The sequence below is a fragment of the Oncorhynchus mykiss genome, chromosome 29, assembly GCF_057628025.1.
Source record: "Oncorhynchus mykiss isolate SJ-2025 chromosome 29, ASM5762802v1, whole genome shotgun sequence".
Taxonomy (NCBI): Eukaryota; Metazoa; Chordata; class Actinopteri; order Salmoniformes; family Salmonidae; genus Oncorhynchus; species Oncorhynchus mykiss.
This window is the reverse complement of record NC_143050.1, coordinates 16007633-16023915: the sequence shown is the minus strand read 5'-3', so window position 1 is coordinate 16023915 and position 16283 is coordinate 16007633. Positions and strand designations below refer to the sequence as shown.

Sequence of the window (16283 nt, the reverse complement as noted above, 5' to 3'; positions counted from 1 at the left end):
TGAAGCATGAAAAAGGTTTTAATGACCTTATTTACATGATTCACATTAGCTATGCCTATGATTAATACAAATCACTAATTTAATTGACACAAGTAGTCTACCGTTAAGGAAAAACCTAGTCGTTTCTCTCTAGAATGCCCAGGTGCGGCGCTATGATTTTAAGTAGCCCTTTTTTGAGTGGAGAGCGGAAGTGGGAAGAAGCACAGACACAACATCTATAAAAACAAAACAAAACGTGCACACGAGATACAATTGGAAGTTTCAATTTTTTAAGGTTCACCGAGATTAAAGCTTGGTATCAATTTAAGAGTAACGTTGTTTACATATGGTTGCTCGCATAGATAATGTTTTATAGGCGACATTTTACACAAATGAGCATGTTCTGCATCTCACATTAGCTAGCTAATTGCTAACGTTAGCCAGCCAGCCAGCCAGGGTTGGTAACATTATTTAACTTTAATTTGGTCTCTTAACTTAGCAGCACTGTGTAAGCAACTATGGAAAGCCTGTACAAGCGTCAAGTGTTCGCGACGATGCGAAAAAATAAAGCTGAAGCAAAGAAGAAAAGGGCTCAAATCGGTCTGCCGTCGTCTATCCTTGATGACAGTGACGAGGAGTCATGCGCGAGCACGACCAGCATCAGCGCCTCAGACTCAGAGAGTGAGTATCAGAATTCAGACAGCGGGAGCGAAAGTACACCTGCCAGTGGAGAACAGAGTGAAGGTAGTAGCTCCAGCGAAGGTAGATCCCGTCCTCGTCGGAAGCGCGTCCTCGCTGACAGCTCCAGTGACTCTGACAGCGACGAAGGAACCAAACCCAAACGGAAAGTCGTTCCCAAAAAACGCATTAAACAACAAAGTCAAGATTCTGATTCGGAGGACCAGAGTGCTGCACAAAATGCCAAACAGTTTGCTGAAGCCAAAGAGACCGCAGCTAAACGAAAGCAACGCCAGTCTCAACTCCTGGCATTATCCAAGAAGATGAAGTCCCGCGTCCCGAAACGCAGGAGCACGTTGGAGGTAGCTTATCACCATATATAATGTAAACGAGCATAACATAACATGCAGTATCTTTAAGTGTTGATCCATTGTGCAAAATAATGTCGCATATACCCACAAAACGTCCATAAGGTACTGAGGAAATGTTTAACATTGTTTTACAACCAATGTTTTGTTCGCTTGTAAAGATTCAGGATTCGGGTGAAGAAAAGAAAGGTAAAGAAGAAAAAGATGCTAGTGGTGATGAGGATGATGACCACAATGATGATGCCCCTGAAGTATTGGTGGGCAGTAGTGAAGAAGAGGCGGCAGATGACAGCGACAGTCAGAAGGACTTCATAGTTGAGGATATGAAAAAGACAGGGGACAAGGAGTCGTCAGATGAAAAGGCTGTTTCTCTTCCACGCCAATGTGAGTCTTAGCTGACACTATATCATGGGGTCAATGTTTACACCTGAAATCACCACTACTATATGTGTTATGATTCATTTTCCTGTTTTTGCTAGTCATCACTGGGTCTCAGCTCAATCACTTTCAAGTGGTCGTCAAAGCCCTTATGATCAACGTCCTGGATGAAACCTTTCTCAAGTCTCTTTATGGTAAGTGTTTTATTTTAAACAATAATGGGTCTTTAACACCATCCCCAATTGACTGTATCATCCAAGTGTAGGGAATCTAATTGGTTGATCACTGTGAGCAGGCGGTGATCGGACAAAGCGATATGCTCAGGAGATGATGGCGTCGCTGTTCCACTTTGATGAGCGGATGATCCTCCCTCGCCTGGAGAACCTAAAACAGAGGAGCCGCTGGACTGACCGGTACAAGGTGAAGAAACATTTCAGAGAACTTAAGTCATTCAACATTGGCTGCATATTCACCGATCTTTATACATCTATGCTTGTACTTTGGCTAAGACTTCCATTCTTTACATCATGTGAAAAAACAATATATGCAAACTGAGGTATGTTTTTTTGTGTCCATGTACAGGAGCGGGTGGAGTGTTACCCCAAGGTCCAGCTGATGAAGTTAGGATTGCATGGGAGTGTTTGTGAGGCATGCAAGCTCCAGCGACAGTGCAGTTTCAGTGTGAATCTCTCGGGGCAACTGTATGACCTCAACAGCCTTCAAGAGGACCAATTCATGCCCAGTGACACACAGGTACTACATCTGAGAAGAAACCAACCGTCTTTGTTTTATCCATCGCTGTCCCCAGATGAACGCATATAGTACGTGACGTTGGCATCCCATAAAATCCACCCTAACAAAAAGTACATCACAACAGATCAACATCAGATCGAATAATTTTGTATCCTTATCCTTGCACCAATTTAACCTTTTGTGAAATGTCAGGTTTGCAGTTTGTCTTAAGAGGGTTTTCCACAACAGGTCACCTACCTTGCATGTCTTTCCTAAATTACAGGCTTTCAGTGTGTGCTCTGTTTGTGCCAGCCGAACAGAGGTGTATCATGCTCTGAAACACTTCAAGTACCACTTGTTTCAACACTGCCGGACAGTGATGGAGGAGGAGAAGAATGGCGAGGAGGAGCCGGTGAAGGAAACTGTGAAAAGGGTGTTCACAAAACTAGAGGAGAGTGGCTGGATCTCAGAGGTATATACCCCACTTACTCTCCATAAAATGACAGTACTCCTCATTGAATCATCAAATCAAACATTGTCACATGCGCCGAATACAAGTGTAGACCTTACCGTGAAATGCCTACTTACAAGCTCTTAACTCTTTCTTGAACTGTTGGTGCCTGTTTCCTCTTTACTTGTTCCCTCAAACTCCACATGTGTAGAATAGAAAGCCATGCTCTCTGATTTTCTTTACTGACCATCACTCGCTGTTTCACTCTCATGTCTCTCTCTTAGGAATATGAGAAGTTCCAGGACCATCTCAATGAGGCAGACTACTTCCAGGAGGAGAAGCTAGACTGAAGGTTTACAACAGACAGGATCATGGATCCATATCTACATCATATCGGCATCCATTTAAGTTTTACTGTTTATTCTGCACATTGTTAGGAAAGAAGTGTTTTATTCCTATAGACATTTGACTTTCATTCAATGTAAACATTTAAGATTGTACTGAAAGCTTTTTAATAACTATTTTCCTCCTTTAGTCGTTACCCTATACAAAGACATCTATTGTACCTGTATTTTATCAACCATTTTATATCAGTAAATGCTCATAAGCAACCAAAACATTTAGTGCAGACATATGTTATATACTGTATGTGCAAAGATGAAGCAGAATACTCTGGTACTGCTGTAAATCAAATTAATGCTACCACTGAGTGTTTTCTTTAAACTGTCCTTACCTTCCCTACTAAGTTGAAGCAGTGTTGTCCTTCTAATAGTTAAGATCATGTCAAATGGAGTTTGCTACAACGGATGATCTGAAATGAATTGACTATATACACATGAGTAATGTTCTGTGGACTGCAGTATAGGAAGGTACGACTCTTGTGAGTTGCTTATTTTCTATTTAAAACGCCTGTGTGCTGCTTCATAACACAAACCAATAATAAAAACTACATTAAACAACATGTTGTCCATCCTCATACATTCATATTTCACACTGCAATTTTATCTGGCATGTAAGAAAAACAATTAAAAACTCAGCAATAAACCCACAGACAAATGTAACAAACACTAGTTGGGAGACTCTTACATCAGTCCCAACGTGTTCTCCATCCTGAGATGTAGCTCTCCCTTCAATTCACATTGAGCTGGACCTGCAAGAAAATATAAATATGACCACCACATTAGTCACACTTCTTTGTAAAACAGATGAATGATGGCAGTTTTCAAATACTCTAGTAAACAGTAAACTATACAAATAAAGTTGCATACTAATTATGCTCCAAAACATTTAATGGATATAGCAACCAACGTTTCGACACGCAGTGTTGGGCTTTCTTCAGGATTGAAGAAGCCACTGTGTGCCAAAACGTTGGTTGCTACACCCATTAACTGATCAGGGGCATAATTGATTAGTGTGTGCAACTTTTTTTTATAGTATTCAAATACTCACCATTAAGAACATCCTCAAACCACATGCTCTCATTACTCCCACTGAGTGTGTCTAGAGAAAGGTTGAAACTTTGTAGGAATTCCTAAATTATTCTGCAATCTGGCACTCAGACGAGAGTGCACTGAAATTGGAGTTGATAACCAGAGTGAATTTACGAACACACCCTTTGTAGGAAGTCAAGCGCCGCGTCTCCTAGGATAAGATGACAGTGTAATAAAGTGTGGGAAAGACAGATGCATGTGTAGTACACAATCAGACACTGAAAACTAACTAGATAGCAATTAAATGTACAATCATTTTATTAGTTTAGTACACGTAGCAAGGTAACTAGCTAGCTAGCAAATTCCTAGAGAACTTGTTGTAGTTGGCTAACTAGCTAGTATGGATCATTGGTATGGATGGACCAAACAAAGCTAGCTGGTTACTATACCGCTACATGGTTAGCTAACGTCAGCTAGCTACTTATCTAGCTAGTTAGGATGAAGGTGATTGTAAGATATTAACTAGACTTTGTTGGTAAAGAGTAAAATCATTTGTAAGGAGTTTGAATACAAGTCGGTATTAAATCACAACGATAGGAATTAAAGGAAAAAGGATCGGCTTGAAATTCAGGTCAAGAGGGTCATTGTTTTTGACCTCTCGAAATGGGATCAGTATGAAAAGCTTTTCTAGAGTAATATGCTATATGATACTGGGTTATAAGAAATTGTTACAAAGCTGGCTAGCAAACTACTCAAAATGCTCACTATGGCTGCAGTCTTGTCATTCAATTGAACAAATACTCACTGCCTACTTCCGGTGTAGGCACTGAAACTTTATATTTATTTTATTTAACTGGGCAAGTCAATTAAGAACTAATTCTTATTTACAGTGATGGCCTACCAAAAGGAAAAAGGCCTCCTGCGGGGACGAGGGCTGGGATTAAAAATTAAAATAAATTAAATAAAAATGTAGGACAAAACACACATCACCACAACTAGCTGGCGTCGAGCTACTACTAGATATATATATATATCGTAACGACCCTGGGTTTATATCCGCGGAAATTGATTCCACAAGAGTACGCTTTTGCGGCACAGTCGATAGCCCGCCAGACCTCGGACTCGAAAGTCGACGGTTCGAGATCTGCTCCCTGCTGTTTCATTACAAAATACTTGTTTTGTATCAAAACTGTAGCGATAGACTTTAGTCAAAACATTTAAATGATCTAGGAAATAAAACCACAGGCAGTCCAAAGTGAAGTCAATGTGATACTACTCTACGTAAATTTTACAATCTAAGCATAGCCATCTCGGTGCTGTTGAACGAGTAGCTATTAGTACTAAAACATACCCTACGTAAATGTAACAATACATGTATAACCACCTTTGTGCTGTTCAATAAGTCGCTATATATTTGAAAACGTTCCTTAGTTTACACGCACTGGGGGTATAGCTCAGTGGTAGAGCATTTGACTGCAGATCAAGAGGTCCCCGGTTCAAATCCGGGTGCCCCCTCATTTTTGTGATTTTTAGCCTTAGTTGTAGACAAGAATAATGGATCACAAGCAACAGTAACTGTGAAGCAAATATGTCGTTTATTAATTGCACAATCATAGGTTATTGTCACGAGTCTTGCTCTGAAGGCAGAATTGAGCGATTTCCGCTAGATGGTTGAACCGCAGTATTGTACAAATTCATGAAAACAACATTTCGCGTTTTGGTCTTAATTTAAGGTTAGGGTTAGGCACTATGGTTAGCAGTTAGCAGATTTGATGACTTTGTGTCTGTGCCAGCTAGTGACCACTCTGCAGAGCCTCTTCCAGACGAATATTTATGCCGAAAAAAAGCAATGCCAACAAATTGTTTCATATTGTCCCCATCCAAGGAATATCTATAGTAATGGACACTCTTAGAACAGTTGTGGCTGCTTTGCGTGATGTATTGCTGTCTCTACCTTCTTGTCCTTCGTGCTTTTGTCTGTGCCCAATGTTTGTACCCTTTGCTTCTGCCATGTTGTTACCATGCTGTGTTGTCACGTGTTGCTGCCATGCTATGTCGTCATCTTAGGTCTCTCTTTATGTCGTGATGTGATTTGTCCTATATTTATATTTCATTTATTTGATTTTTAATCCCTGCCCCCCATCCCTGTAGCAGGCCTTTGCCTTTTGGTAGGCCATCATTGTAAATAAGAATGTGTTTATAACTGACTTGCCAAGAAAAATAAATGTTAAATTAAATAAAAATAAATAACCAAGGCAAATTACATGATCTTGGTCAAACAGGAGGTTAACAACATCAAAGGCAATCTAAGAAAATTTTAAAAAATATCAATTTTTATAAAAATGCAATCATGATGACCATCATACAAAATGCAGTACAAAATATCACACAGGACAGTGAAAACAGTGGAAATTGATGTTTGCCTAATGGTCTTGTCAATAAAGCAGTCATATTCCAGGCAAAGTGAGCTGTGACATGGTCCCTCTGGCTCAAACCAAATGGAATATTTCTCTATATGAATGTTGGTACATCCACTTAGCTAGCAGTCCTGATCTCAGAGGTAATTCTTCCTTTAATAAGCACTTTCTGTATTGAAATAGCTAGGGTCTCTCCTCTTTCCTTTCAAAGTGTTTTGATCAGAGTTCATCCTTATTCCGGCTGGGATCATCTATTTGAGGCTCTCGCTGACAGCTACAAAGGGCACTCTGGTCTGAAGGCTGGGGCACCAGCTCCATATCTGGATGTTGTGTCGGCCGGCTTGTCTGACGCTCAGAGTACATCTGTTATGACAGGAAAGAACTTCCTCAGCCGGGTTTCTTATATCAATGATAAGAATGCTATCTTAATATATGAGCCGATTTAGCATTGGCAAGCATAGCATAAAAACAATACCAGGAGGCAATTACCTGTAGCACACTAAAATAGTAACAGTACAGTCTGTTCGGTTGTACCAGCTCTCTTACAATTGCCTGGCCTGCTTTAGCGATTGCCTGTGCTTCAGCATCATTCTCCTGCAGGGAAAATAAAGACATTACTATCTTAATCAAATATGCACAAAAAAAACAGCTAAATCCTAATGGTAAAAAAATGCATTCGCATTGCAAGCAGACAAACATACAAATGGTAGCAATGCATATTGACACACATTGACATACATTCCTTGGCATGTCCTTCCTTAACATGCACTTACTGCTTGGCATACGACACAAGGCGTTAGAGGGTAGTGTGTACGGCCTTTAACTAACTCTTTTGACTCATCACATACGCTGCTACTGCTGCTTATTATTTATCCTGTTGCCTAGTCACTTTACCCCTACCTACAGTGCATTCGGAAAGTATTCATACCCCTTGACATTTTCCACATTTTGTTAAGTTACAGCCTTATTCTTAAATGGACATTCAGAGAATTGTCCCGAAGCCACTCCGTTGTCTTGGCTGTGTGCTTAGGGTCATTGTCCTGCTGGAAACTGAACCTTCGCCCCAGTCTGAAGTCCTGAGCACAGTGGAGCAGGTTTTTATCAAGGATCTCTCTGTTCATCTTTCCCTCGATCCTGACTAGTCTCCAAGTCCCTGCCACTGAAAAACATCCCCACAGCATGATGCTGCCACCACCACCATGCTTCACCGTAGGGATGGTGCCTGGCTTCCTCCAGACGTTATGCTTAGCATTCAGGCCAAATAGTTCAATCTTGGTTTCATCAGACCAGATAATCTTGTTTCTCATGGTCTGAGAGTCCTTTAGGTGCCTTTTGGCAAACTCCAAGCAGGCTGTCATGTGCCTTTTACTCAGGAGTGGCTTCCGTCTGGCTACTTTACCATAAAGACCTGATTGATGGAGGGTGGAAGGTTCTCCCATCTCCACAGAGGAACTCTAGAACTCTGTCAGAGTGGCCATTGGTTTCTGTTCAGAGTGACCAGACATTTTTTGGTACCCTTCCCCAGATCTGTGCTTCGACACAATCCTGTCTCAAGAGCTCTACGGACAATTCAATCAACCTCATGCCTTTGATTTTGCTCTGACGTGCAGTGTCAACTGTGGCACAGGTGCCTTTCCAAATCATGTCCAATCAATTGAATTTACCACAGGTGGACTCCAATCAAGTTGTAGAAAATCTCAAGGATGATCAATGGAAACAGGATGCAACTGAGCTCAATTTCAAGTCTCATAGCAAAGGGTCTGAATACGGTATGTTTTTTATTTTCAATACATTTGCAAAAATGTCTAAACTTTTTTGCTTTGTCATTATGGGGTATTGTGTGTAGATTGATGAGGAAAAACATTAATTTAATCAATTTTAGAATAAGGCTGTAACGTAACAAAATGTGGAAAAAGTGAAGGGGCTGAATACTTTCCGAATGCACTGTATATTGCCAGGTTATCGTTACTCATTGTGTATTTTTTCCTCATGTTATCTTTCTATTATTTTTTCTCTCTGCATTGTTGGGAAGGGCCCGTAAGTAAACATTTCACTATTAGTTTTCCCCATGTTGTTTACGTAACAAGTGACCATTTTGGGGGGGATTTGACTCTCTCCCTTACCTTAGCCCACTCAATCTTTTGTATGAGGTCAGAGAGACTCCTCTTCACATGGATGTAGTGGGTGCCTGGCTTCAGATGGGTGTAGAAATGCTCATAATATGGTGAGATCTGCTTCAGCACCAAACTGTTCCCCAGCATCAGGTAAGGGAACCTGTAAGCTGCCACTGTGCCATCCACATTCACCTGATACTTATACTATAAATGGGAGAGGGAACTCAAGGTGTCACGGTTCTGAATAAATAAATAAAAAATCAACAATGGCTAACATTTCTTTATCTTCTCACTTCTCACACATGTAAAATCAGTTTTCAAATGGGAAACTGCTGGCTTTGGGTGATTGGAGTGTTCAGAATGTTCCCTCACCTTGAAGAAGTCAAAGAATCCAACAAGATTTGCTTTCCCCAGATCCTTCTCCCTTTCCCTGAAAAAGAACCAGCCAGTGATCCCAGCATCTAGCAGCTCTGGGTTTTTCTTGGACAGAGTGACTAGGTGTAGGCGCTCTTCACGACTGTCCCGGCCACGGAAGAAGGCCTGTTCCGTTTTGTTGGCCCAAGGGGGACCTAGACACCAAGGAAACAGAATAAGGTTATTGTGAGTAATGATGTGTAAGTAAGCAGAATGAGGTTATATGTCTTACCTGTGTTGCCTTGGACTGACAGTAGGTCATTGGAAACGCCTCTCATGGTCTCCAGGGTTGAGTGAGTGATGTCGTAAGTGGGCAGAATGATGTCTCGGGTGTCTGTTGAGCCACACCAGGAGATGATTGGAACAGGCCCAGGATCGTCATCTGCTTTCCTTGTTTCCATTGGCCAGTCTCCCACATTGATGTAAAATTCCACATCAGGCAGCCTCACCTTTAAATTCAAATTCAGAGACAAAGACAGGGGAGCTCAGTTTATGCAGAACAATGAACTAAACAATTCTATTGAAAATACGGTATTAGGAGAGTTTCAGGCAACGGACAAAGTATCACAAAACAGTTCAGAAAGGAACATGATCATACTTCTTGATGAAAGGACAGAGACCTGCACACAACCCCCCCCCACAAAGCAACTCTTTACCTTCCTGGCTAGGGATAGTAACATCTCATCAGAGAACATCTTGAAGTCAGTGTATTTTCCCAGCGAGCGACGGTACACCTGGTTGTTGATGACAGCATAGTGAATGAGACCTCCTCTGTTGGAGAACCGCTGGGGAACTTCCTGTAGGAGGCGCTGCAGATCAATGGAGGGGAAGGCATTGAAGTCCCTCTGGATCTGGGGTTCCTCAGCAGGACACTGCATAATGCTCTGCCAGGTGGGAACATCATGCTCTGGGCAGTCGCAGTACTCATGATAGACTGGGCCTGAGTATATACAACCAAAGGGATGCATCATGTGGAAGCAGTAAGAATAGATCAAATTTACAACATACTGCCATTTAGTCAGGTGTTTCCCAGCTCCAGTCCCACCAACAGTACATATTTTTGTTATGGCCCTGGACAAGCACACCTGATTCTACTTGTCAACTAATCATCAAGCCCATGACAAATTCAATTAGGTGTTTTTGTCTGGGGCTACAATAAAAATGTGTGCTGTTGGGGGTATTGGAGGATACACTGATCTAGCCTATATTATTCATACAGGCATACTCTGATGAGGAGTTCACTTGTAATTTCTGTCAAATGATCACACTAATCTGCTTTCATTGAAATAATCTGTGAGCCATTGACTGATATAGGTACCTTGTAGGGTATAAGGTGACTTGGCAACGTGACTGTCTCTGTAGAGTACTTCGACCTTCAGTCCCTTGAGGATACTGCCATACAGACGGTACCTCATCAGAAAAGAACCATCTCCTCTGTCCAGGGGGAGGGGGACGTGGATGCGGACATGCTCCTTCTGTGAGAGTGAGACAATCTTCACTCTGAATGAGTCTTTACCTACATGTAAAGATAATTAAAATTAGTTAGATGGATCACCTCTGTAACGGAAACAATAATGTAACCATAGGGTCAATTAGAGATGGAGTAATTTTCAGTCTGCAAAGACTAAGCTAACTAGGGGAATAAAAGGGTTCCCAATCATGGACAGCAGTAAAATAACAGTAGAGAGGCTATATACAGGGGGCACCAGTTAGTTGAGGTAATATGTACATGTAGGTTGAGTTAAAGTGACTATGGACTGCATGAACCTTACAAAATCATGAGATCAAAGGTCATGAAGTTGACTTCAAATGTCTGCAGTTGCTCTTCACCAATTTCATCCTGCAGCCATCACCTGCATTGTGGGAGGTCAAGCAATCATTGGGGTGTTTGTACTTGACCCACGCGAAAGAAACAGAAACCAATTTGCTGCAATTCATGTGTAGCCTACAGTGAATGAGGCTCTCCCTCACTAATTGATTGCATACATGTGATTTCAGGTTGCGAGTGTGTGATATTGGTGTTGGATAAATGTTTTTTTCGACATAAAGGAAACATTTTATAAACAATGACAACACTGCATTTCTTGGGGCGGCAGGTAGCCTAGAGGTTGGAGCGTTGGGCCAGTGACCGAAAGGTTGCTAGATCGAAGCCCAAGGTAAAAATCTGTCTTAAAAATAAGAATTTGTTCTTAACTGACTTGCCTAGTTAAATAAAATATTGTTCTGAGCCTTGCTTTGGAAAACCACATTACTTTCGGCTGTCGCAGATGCACCTCCCCCCGACGTCACTCAACTTTCGTCTTCAGTCGGTTGCGCCCATTGGTTTTAGGTAATTCTGCTGTTTATCAACACGTACCTGGAGAGAGGGTGAAGTTTTTCCCAGCTGAGTTGACAGCCTGGATGATGAAGTATCGGACGGGCAAAACGACTTTTGGGTCGAGCCCTGGACCCCAAACAAGACATTTTTCAGGACCGACTTCACTAGCTTGACAACACGGAAAGTCACTACAACATGTGGATAATATTAAAACTATACAAACTAACGGAAACAAACTCCGTACAGGGTTGAGTAGGTTATCTTTACGCGTCATAGTTAATTTCTAAAAGTAGACTAGCAAACTAATATTTATTTTTATGGTACCAATTATGCAGGCAGCATCTCGTCTTCAGAAAAGGGTGGAGATCGGGGGGTGAAGTTTTGATTTGGCGTAGTGTGATTGGACGATGTATGGACTCGTGGGTATTGAGGAATTTTGATGAAATACGCACAGGAAAAAGCATTTGTTTACACAGACCAATTATCGATTGGATATTACAGAAGAATACCGTATATTACACGCTTTTAATTAAACAAGATTCGTTTAATGTCACGAACTTTTTTCCAGACTGTGAATGTACCATGAAAATATCCTCGGTGTAGTCCACTGGGATCCATACTTTAGTTCCGCTTACGCAAAGCAACAGTACATAGGCTTAACAATTTTTTTCAACGATTCAATTATTTAAACAAAAATATTAACTGTGCTTATATGTGCAACGCAGGGCTCTACGGTGCGAGCATTTTACTCGCATATACGCCTAAACATCTAGCTGTGCGACCTGGAATTTTTATTTAGGAGCACCAGTGAAACTAGAACAATGTAAGATTCTAGTTTTATTACCTCAAATATGTTTCATTGTGCTCTTCAATTTATTTGTGTTCGCAAACATTTTTCAACTTGTAAAAAAGCATAGAGCCCTGCAACAGTAGAGATGTCATTAAGTTGGCTACAATATGGATTCAATTAATGCACATATTAGTCCCGTTTTAGTCATGTTTTTCAACAATACAGAGAGAGGCCTGTAAGAAATTATTTTCACTAAAACGTGAATTGCTAAATAAAACTATTGCACAATGTTACTCAAAACATCCCCCTTTGCTAGAGTATTAACTCTTCTCCCAATCACCACTGCTCAAGTAGTACTCTCCATCTGTAGTGGTATCTGAGTCATACTCCTCAAAGTCTGACAAACTGGACCTGTGACGTCTGATCAATGATAAGTGAATTTTAAATCTCTGTGGGCAAAATTGATGACTCATTGAACTGTAGAGGCCGGGTCAATGTCAGGCTCTTAGAGCTTAGGATGCGGTCTGTTCTATTCTGGCTAACATAGGTTATCTGGCTCAGTATGCAAGAACAAGCTCTGGAAAGGGTCCTGTGTGAGTGACCAATGTCCCCTGGCCCTCTGATATCCTAAAGACTCCTTAGGTCCCTTATGGAGGCCATATCAGTTCCTGTGGAGATGCGCCTGTTTTCTGATGTTCGGTTTGAGTAAATGTTGGTGACAGAGATGGAGCGGCCATGTTTCAGGCCCAAATCTGTAGTGGTTGGAGTGCTATTTGGGTATGAGTGCTGTGTGAGTTTAAAACAGCCAGTGGTACTCCTATCTGATCTACTGTCCTTACCTAATGAGCTAAAGAAGGCATCTTCGTTCTCCGTGTTGAGGCTAGAATTTGTAGATTCAATCTGGGATTATTTTACAACAGATTGACTACTAAAATAGGGTGAATGTGGATAATGTGTTCTACTTAATTCGTCCTTTGATAGTGATGGGTTTGCATTTAATATTGATATTGTGTTCCTTTCTTTGTCTTGAAAATCTAACTGGGAATTCATGGATGCTATTTTAATGGTAGGCATTGTCTGCCCATTCCTGCCTCTGTTCTGTAGTTTTAGTTTTAGCACTTATTCGACCTTTGGACCACTGCTCTTCCCTGTCCCTCTATTCTCACGGATGTCACAAGGTTGAGGGAACCATTTTTCCCTTTCTACCAAGCGACACACTCTTCTCCTCTATACGTTTGCTACTGAATGTTATCCTGAGGTGATTCAGTATCTGATCTACTTTGCGGTTGCTTCTATATCCAATGGGCTCTTTTTCAGCTCTCTCGGAGATAGGAGTTGCACCCTGGGTAGGCAGATCCAAGCTATTCTTTCTATTACGAAATGCAAACAAATCCTTTTTTGAAGTCTGCTGTTTAAGCTGACTGATATGATGTATTTCACTATTATTAATTTCTGAACCAATTGCTTTTATTCTTTCTATGATCTAGTGAAACTGGGGAGCTGTGAAGAGGTGTCTGAGTCCGGTGGGAGGACCTGGAGCTAAGGCTGGAGAGAGAATGAGTCGTAATTGCCAGGTTGGGACCTGTGTCATATACACCTGTAAAATATGCATGGTGTTTGAACATTCTTTGGTTATTGGATTGAACAGAAGCATTTGTCTGCAGATTCCTCTGTGGGCTGATGGCTTTTGATAAACCAACTTGGGCTGCTAAGTTATGCTGCTTCGCCAACATGTTGATTCTCTCAGAAGATGACAACCATCTTGTTTTACTGGGTGGCGAGTAGAGGGAGTTATTGTCACCAGCGGTTAAATGTCTATCAAGTGACTTGGCCCTGTTAGAGTGTTTTGGACTCTCAGTTGCTGTAGCTGAGGTGTTCTTATACATGGACAGAGAGTTAAATATCAAAGATGAGCTTAATCTGGTCCTATATTCAGGAGGGTAATGAGACCGTGTGGTATGAAGCATGGTTCTGCTGAGGCTCTGGGGTGGAGCACGCTGTAGGTCAGAGGCAGGGAACAAGGTGGGATGACTACTTGAAATGTGCTGTCTCATGGTGACTTGACTCTCTCTGTGATCAGAGGAGGGAAGGTTTGAGGGCAGGCCTGTGGCTTGAGCCTGGGTCTCTACATGGTGGGCAGTGTGGTGGAGCTGCTTGGTCTTAGCAAGGAGAACATTCCTGGCGACTCCACACAGTGGCCTGATCAAGGACAAATGGCAAGCTGGTGTTATGGCGCAACCAGAGATCTTCTGAAGCGGACTTCTCTGATGGGGCTGCTACATATGTTCAGAGTTGGGCTGTTAGAGGGAATAGATGTTTTCAATTCAGCTGATGGTTGGATGTGTTCTCTCCATTGGATAGATGTACAATCCTCATGCTTCACTGGAGGCTGACTGACTGGTTCTGTGCTGGTCCAGTTACTCTAGAATTGTCTTGGTCCTCTCTCTAAGTGGTGCTGCAGTGAGCCTGACCTATGGCCATGGAAGAGAACAAGATTGGCATTCACTTTTGGCACATCTGTATGTATTTGCTAGGAAGCCAGCCTCTTTGAGAGATATCTAATCTTATTTCCTGATTAAGTATGTATATATCAGACCAAAGATTACAGAAAAAAAATCACAGCTGAACTTATATTGCTCCAGTTGTATGTACATGGATTACAGAATGGTCAAGTGAACTGTTTGTTTTAGTGTATGTGTCACTACCCAACCAACTGGAAGCCACTGTAGCTGATGTGGGGATCATAATGGTCACTATCTGTCATTTAGTGAAGAACCAGGGGAGGACTGGAGCCATTAAACAACTGTGGAGTTTGCCTGCTTTCCACCTGTTTCCAGTGGATCTGTGAACCTCTTCCCTGTTATACCCTCCGAGAAGGCAGCAGGTTCAATCACCTGTAAATCATAGAAAGAGAGTTATGTATGCAAGTCATGTCTATTTTCAGACATTACCTTCTTTCTGGTGCAAACATACAATACAATCCAAACACTAGTCTAGACAATTGTAAATAAGGACATGAAAGAATGCGAGTTCAGCCATGTAAAGCGTTAATGGCTCCAGGAAGAGAAATAATATTCATTTTATATTTAACTAGGCAAGTCAGTTAAGAACAAATTCTTATTTACAAAAGGCAAAAGGCCTCCTGCGGGGTCAGGGGCTGGGATTAAAAACAAGCAAATATAGGACAAAACACACATCAGGACAAGAGAGACACCACAACACTACATAAAGAGAGACCTAAGACAACAACATAGCATGGCAGCAACACATGACAACACAGCAAGGTAGCAACACAGCATGGTAGCAACACAACATGGCAGCAGCACAAAACATGGTGCAAACTTTATTGGGCACAGACAACAGCACAAAGGACAAGAAGGTAGAGACTAGAGGTCAACCGATTATGATTATTCAACGCCAATACCGATTATTGTAGGACCAAAAAAAGCCGATACCGATTAATCGACAGATTTATATATATATATATATATATATGTATATGTGTAATAAATTACACTTACAACAATACTGAATGAACATACTATTTTAACTTCATATAATGCATAAATAAAATTAATTTAGTCTCAAATAATCAAACATGTTCAATTTGGTTTAAATAATGTAAAAACACAGTGTTGGAGAAGCAAGTAAAAGTGCAGCATGTGCCATGTAAAAAAAGCTAACGTTTAAGTTCCTTGCTCGGTGGCAGTTGCAAATGAGAACTTGTTCTCAACTAGCCTACCTGGTTAAATAAAGTTGAAAGAATAAAGAAAAAATTGCTCAGAACATGAGAACATATGAAAGCTGGTGGTTCCTTTTAACATGAGTCTTTAATATTCCCAGTTAAGAAGTTTTAGGTTGTAATTATTATAGGAATTATAGGACTATTTCTCTCTATATCATTTGTATTTCATATACCTTTGACGATTGGATGTTCTTATAGGCACTTTAGTATTGCCAGCCTAATCTCGGGAGCTGATAGGCTTGAAGTCATAAACAGCGCTGTTCCTCAAGCATTGCTAAGAGCTGAGGTTTGATTGAATGCTTACGAGCCTGCTGCTGCCTACCACCGCTCAGTCAGACTGCTCTATCAAATCATATACTTAATTATAATATAATAAACACACAGAAATACAAGCCTTTGGTCATTAATATGGTCAAATCCGGAAACTATAATTTTGAAAACAAAAAACGTTTATTCTTTCAGTGAAATAC

At 41.2% G+C, this 16283-nt stretch overlaps 3 protein-coding genes, 1 non-coding gene and 1 pseudogene across 10 annotated transcripts in view; 3 read left to right on the top strand and 2 right to left on the bottom strand.

The window, feature by feature from the left end:
- Positions 1–161: 161 nt before the first annotated feature.
- LOC110510062 (coiled-coil domain-containing protein 82) lies at positions 162–3545 on the top strand. The gene is made up of 7 exons (XM_021591350.3): positions 162–1019; positions 1187–1409; positions 1505–1597; positions 1699–1823; positions 1986–2156; positions 2419–2607; positions 2871–3545. The coding sequence occupies exons 1-7, from the start codon at positions 498–500 to the stop codon at positions 2934–2936; spliced, it is 1389 nt and encodes a 462-aa protein (XP_021447025.3). The 5' UTR covers positions 162–497; the 3' UTR covers positions 2937–3545.
- A 1914-nt stretch (positions 3546–5459) lies between these two features.
- On the top strand, positions 5460–5531 carry trnac-gca (transfer RNA cysteine (anticodon GCA)). Its single transcript has one exon. It is a non-coding gene; the product is annotated as a tRNA-Cys (tRNA).
- Positions 5532–5588: 57 nt separating this feature from the next.
- Positions 5589–11904, bottom strand: poglut3 (protein O-glucosyltransferase 3). 2 transcript variants are annotated; one of them, XM_021591351.3, is made up of 8 exons: positions 11318–11904; positions 10280–10477; positions 9618–9901; positions 9194–9410; positions 8920–9116; positions 8557–8751; positions 6923–7027; positions 5589–6796 (listed from the first exon to the last, which is right to left on the bottom strand). In XM_021591351.3, exons 1-8 carry the CDS (start codon positions 11550–11552, stop codon positions 6653–6655), a joined length of 1575 nt encoding a protein of 524 aa, XP_021447026.3. In that variant the 5' UTR covers positions 11553–11904; the 3' UTR covers positions 5589–6652. The 2 variants fall into 2 exon arrangements, with proteins under 2 accessions (XP_021447026.3, XP_021447027.3); XM_021591352.3 differs by lacking the exon at positions 8557–8751 and having other exon boundaries at positions 11318–11552.
- LOC110510064 (lipase member H) overlaps positions 11218–16283 on the top strand; it is a 29968-nt gene continuing 24902 nt past the window's right edge. The window contains exons 1-2 of one of the 6 annotated variants that reach the window (XM_090226633.1): positions 11238–11290; positions 13556–13642. The gene's annotated coding sequence lies outside the window, so the exon portion shown is untranslated. Of the gene's footprint in view, positions 11291–11881; positions 13643–16283 lie in introns of those variants that run through there. The other 5 variants (XM_090226631.1, XM_090226634.1, XM_090226635.1 and 2 more) reach the window with 5 other exon arrangements.
- Positions 13240–14444, bottom strand: LOC149970371 (uncharacterized; annotated as a pseudogene).

Excerpts from the sequence above, each read along its gene's own strand:
- LOC110510062 (XM_021591350.3), top strand. The coding sequence starts at position 498 with ATGGAAAGCCTGTACAAGCGTCAAGTGTTCGCGACGATGCGAAAAAAT. Across the intron at positions 1,020-1,186 it reads AACGCAGGAGCACGTTGGAG|ATTCAGGATTCGGGTGAAGA; the intron begins GTAGCTTATCAC and ends TCGCTTGTAAAG. Across the intron at positions 1,410-1,504 it reads TGTTTCTCTTCCACGCCAAT|TCATCACTGGGTCTCAGCTC; the intron begins GTGAGTCTTAGC and ends TGTTTTTGCTAG.
- poglut3 (XM_021591351.3), bottom strand. The coding sequence starts at position 11,552 with ATGACGCGTAAAGATAACCTACTCAACCCTGTACGGAGTTTGTTTCCG. Across the intron at positions 10,478-11,317 it reads AAACTTCACCCTCTCTCCAG|GTAAAGACTCATTCAGAGTG; the intron begins GTACGTGTTGAT and ends CTTTACATGTAG. Across the intron at positions 8,752-8,919 it reads GATTCTTTGACTTCTTCAAG|TATAAGTATCAGGTGAATGT; the intron begins GTGAGGGAACAT and ends TCCCATTTATAG.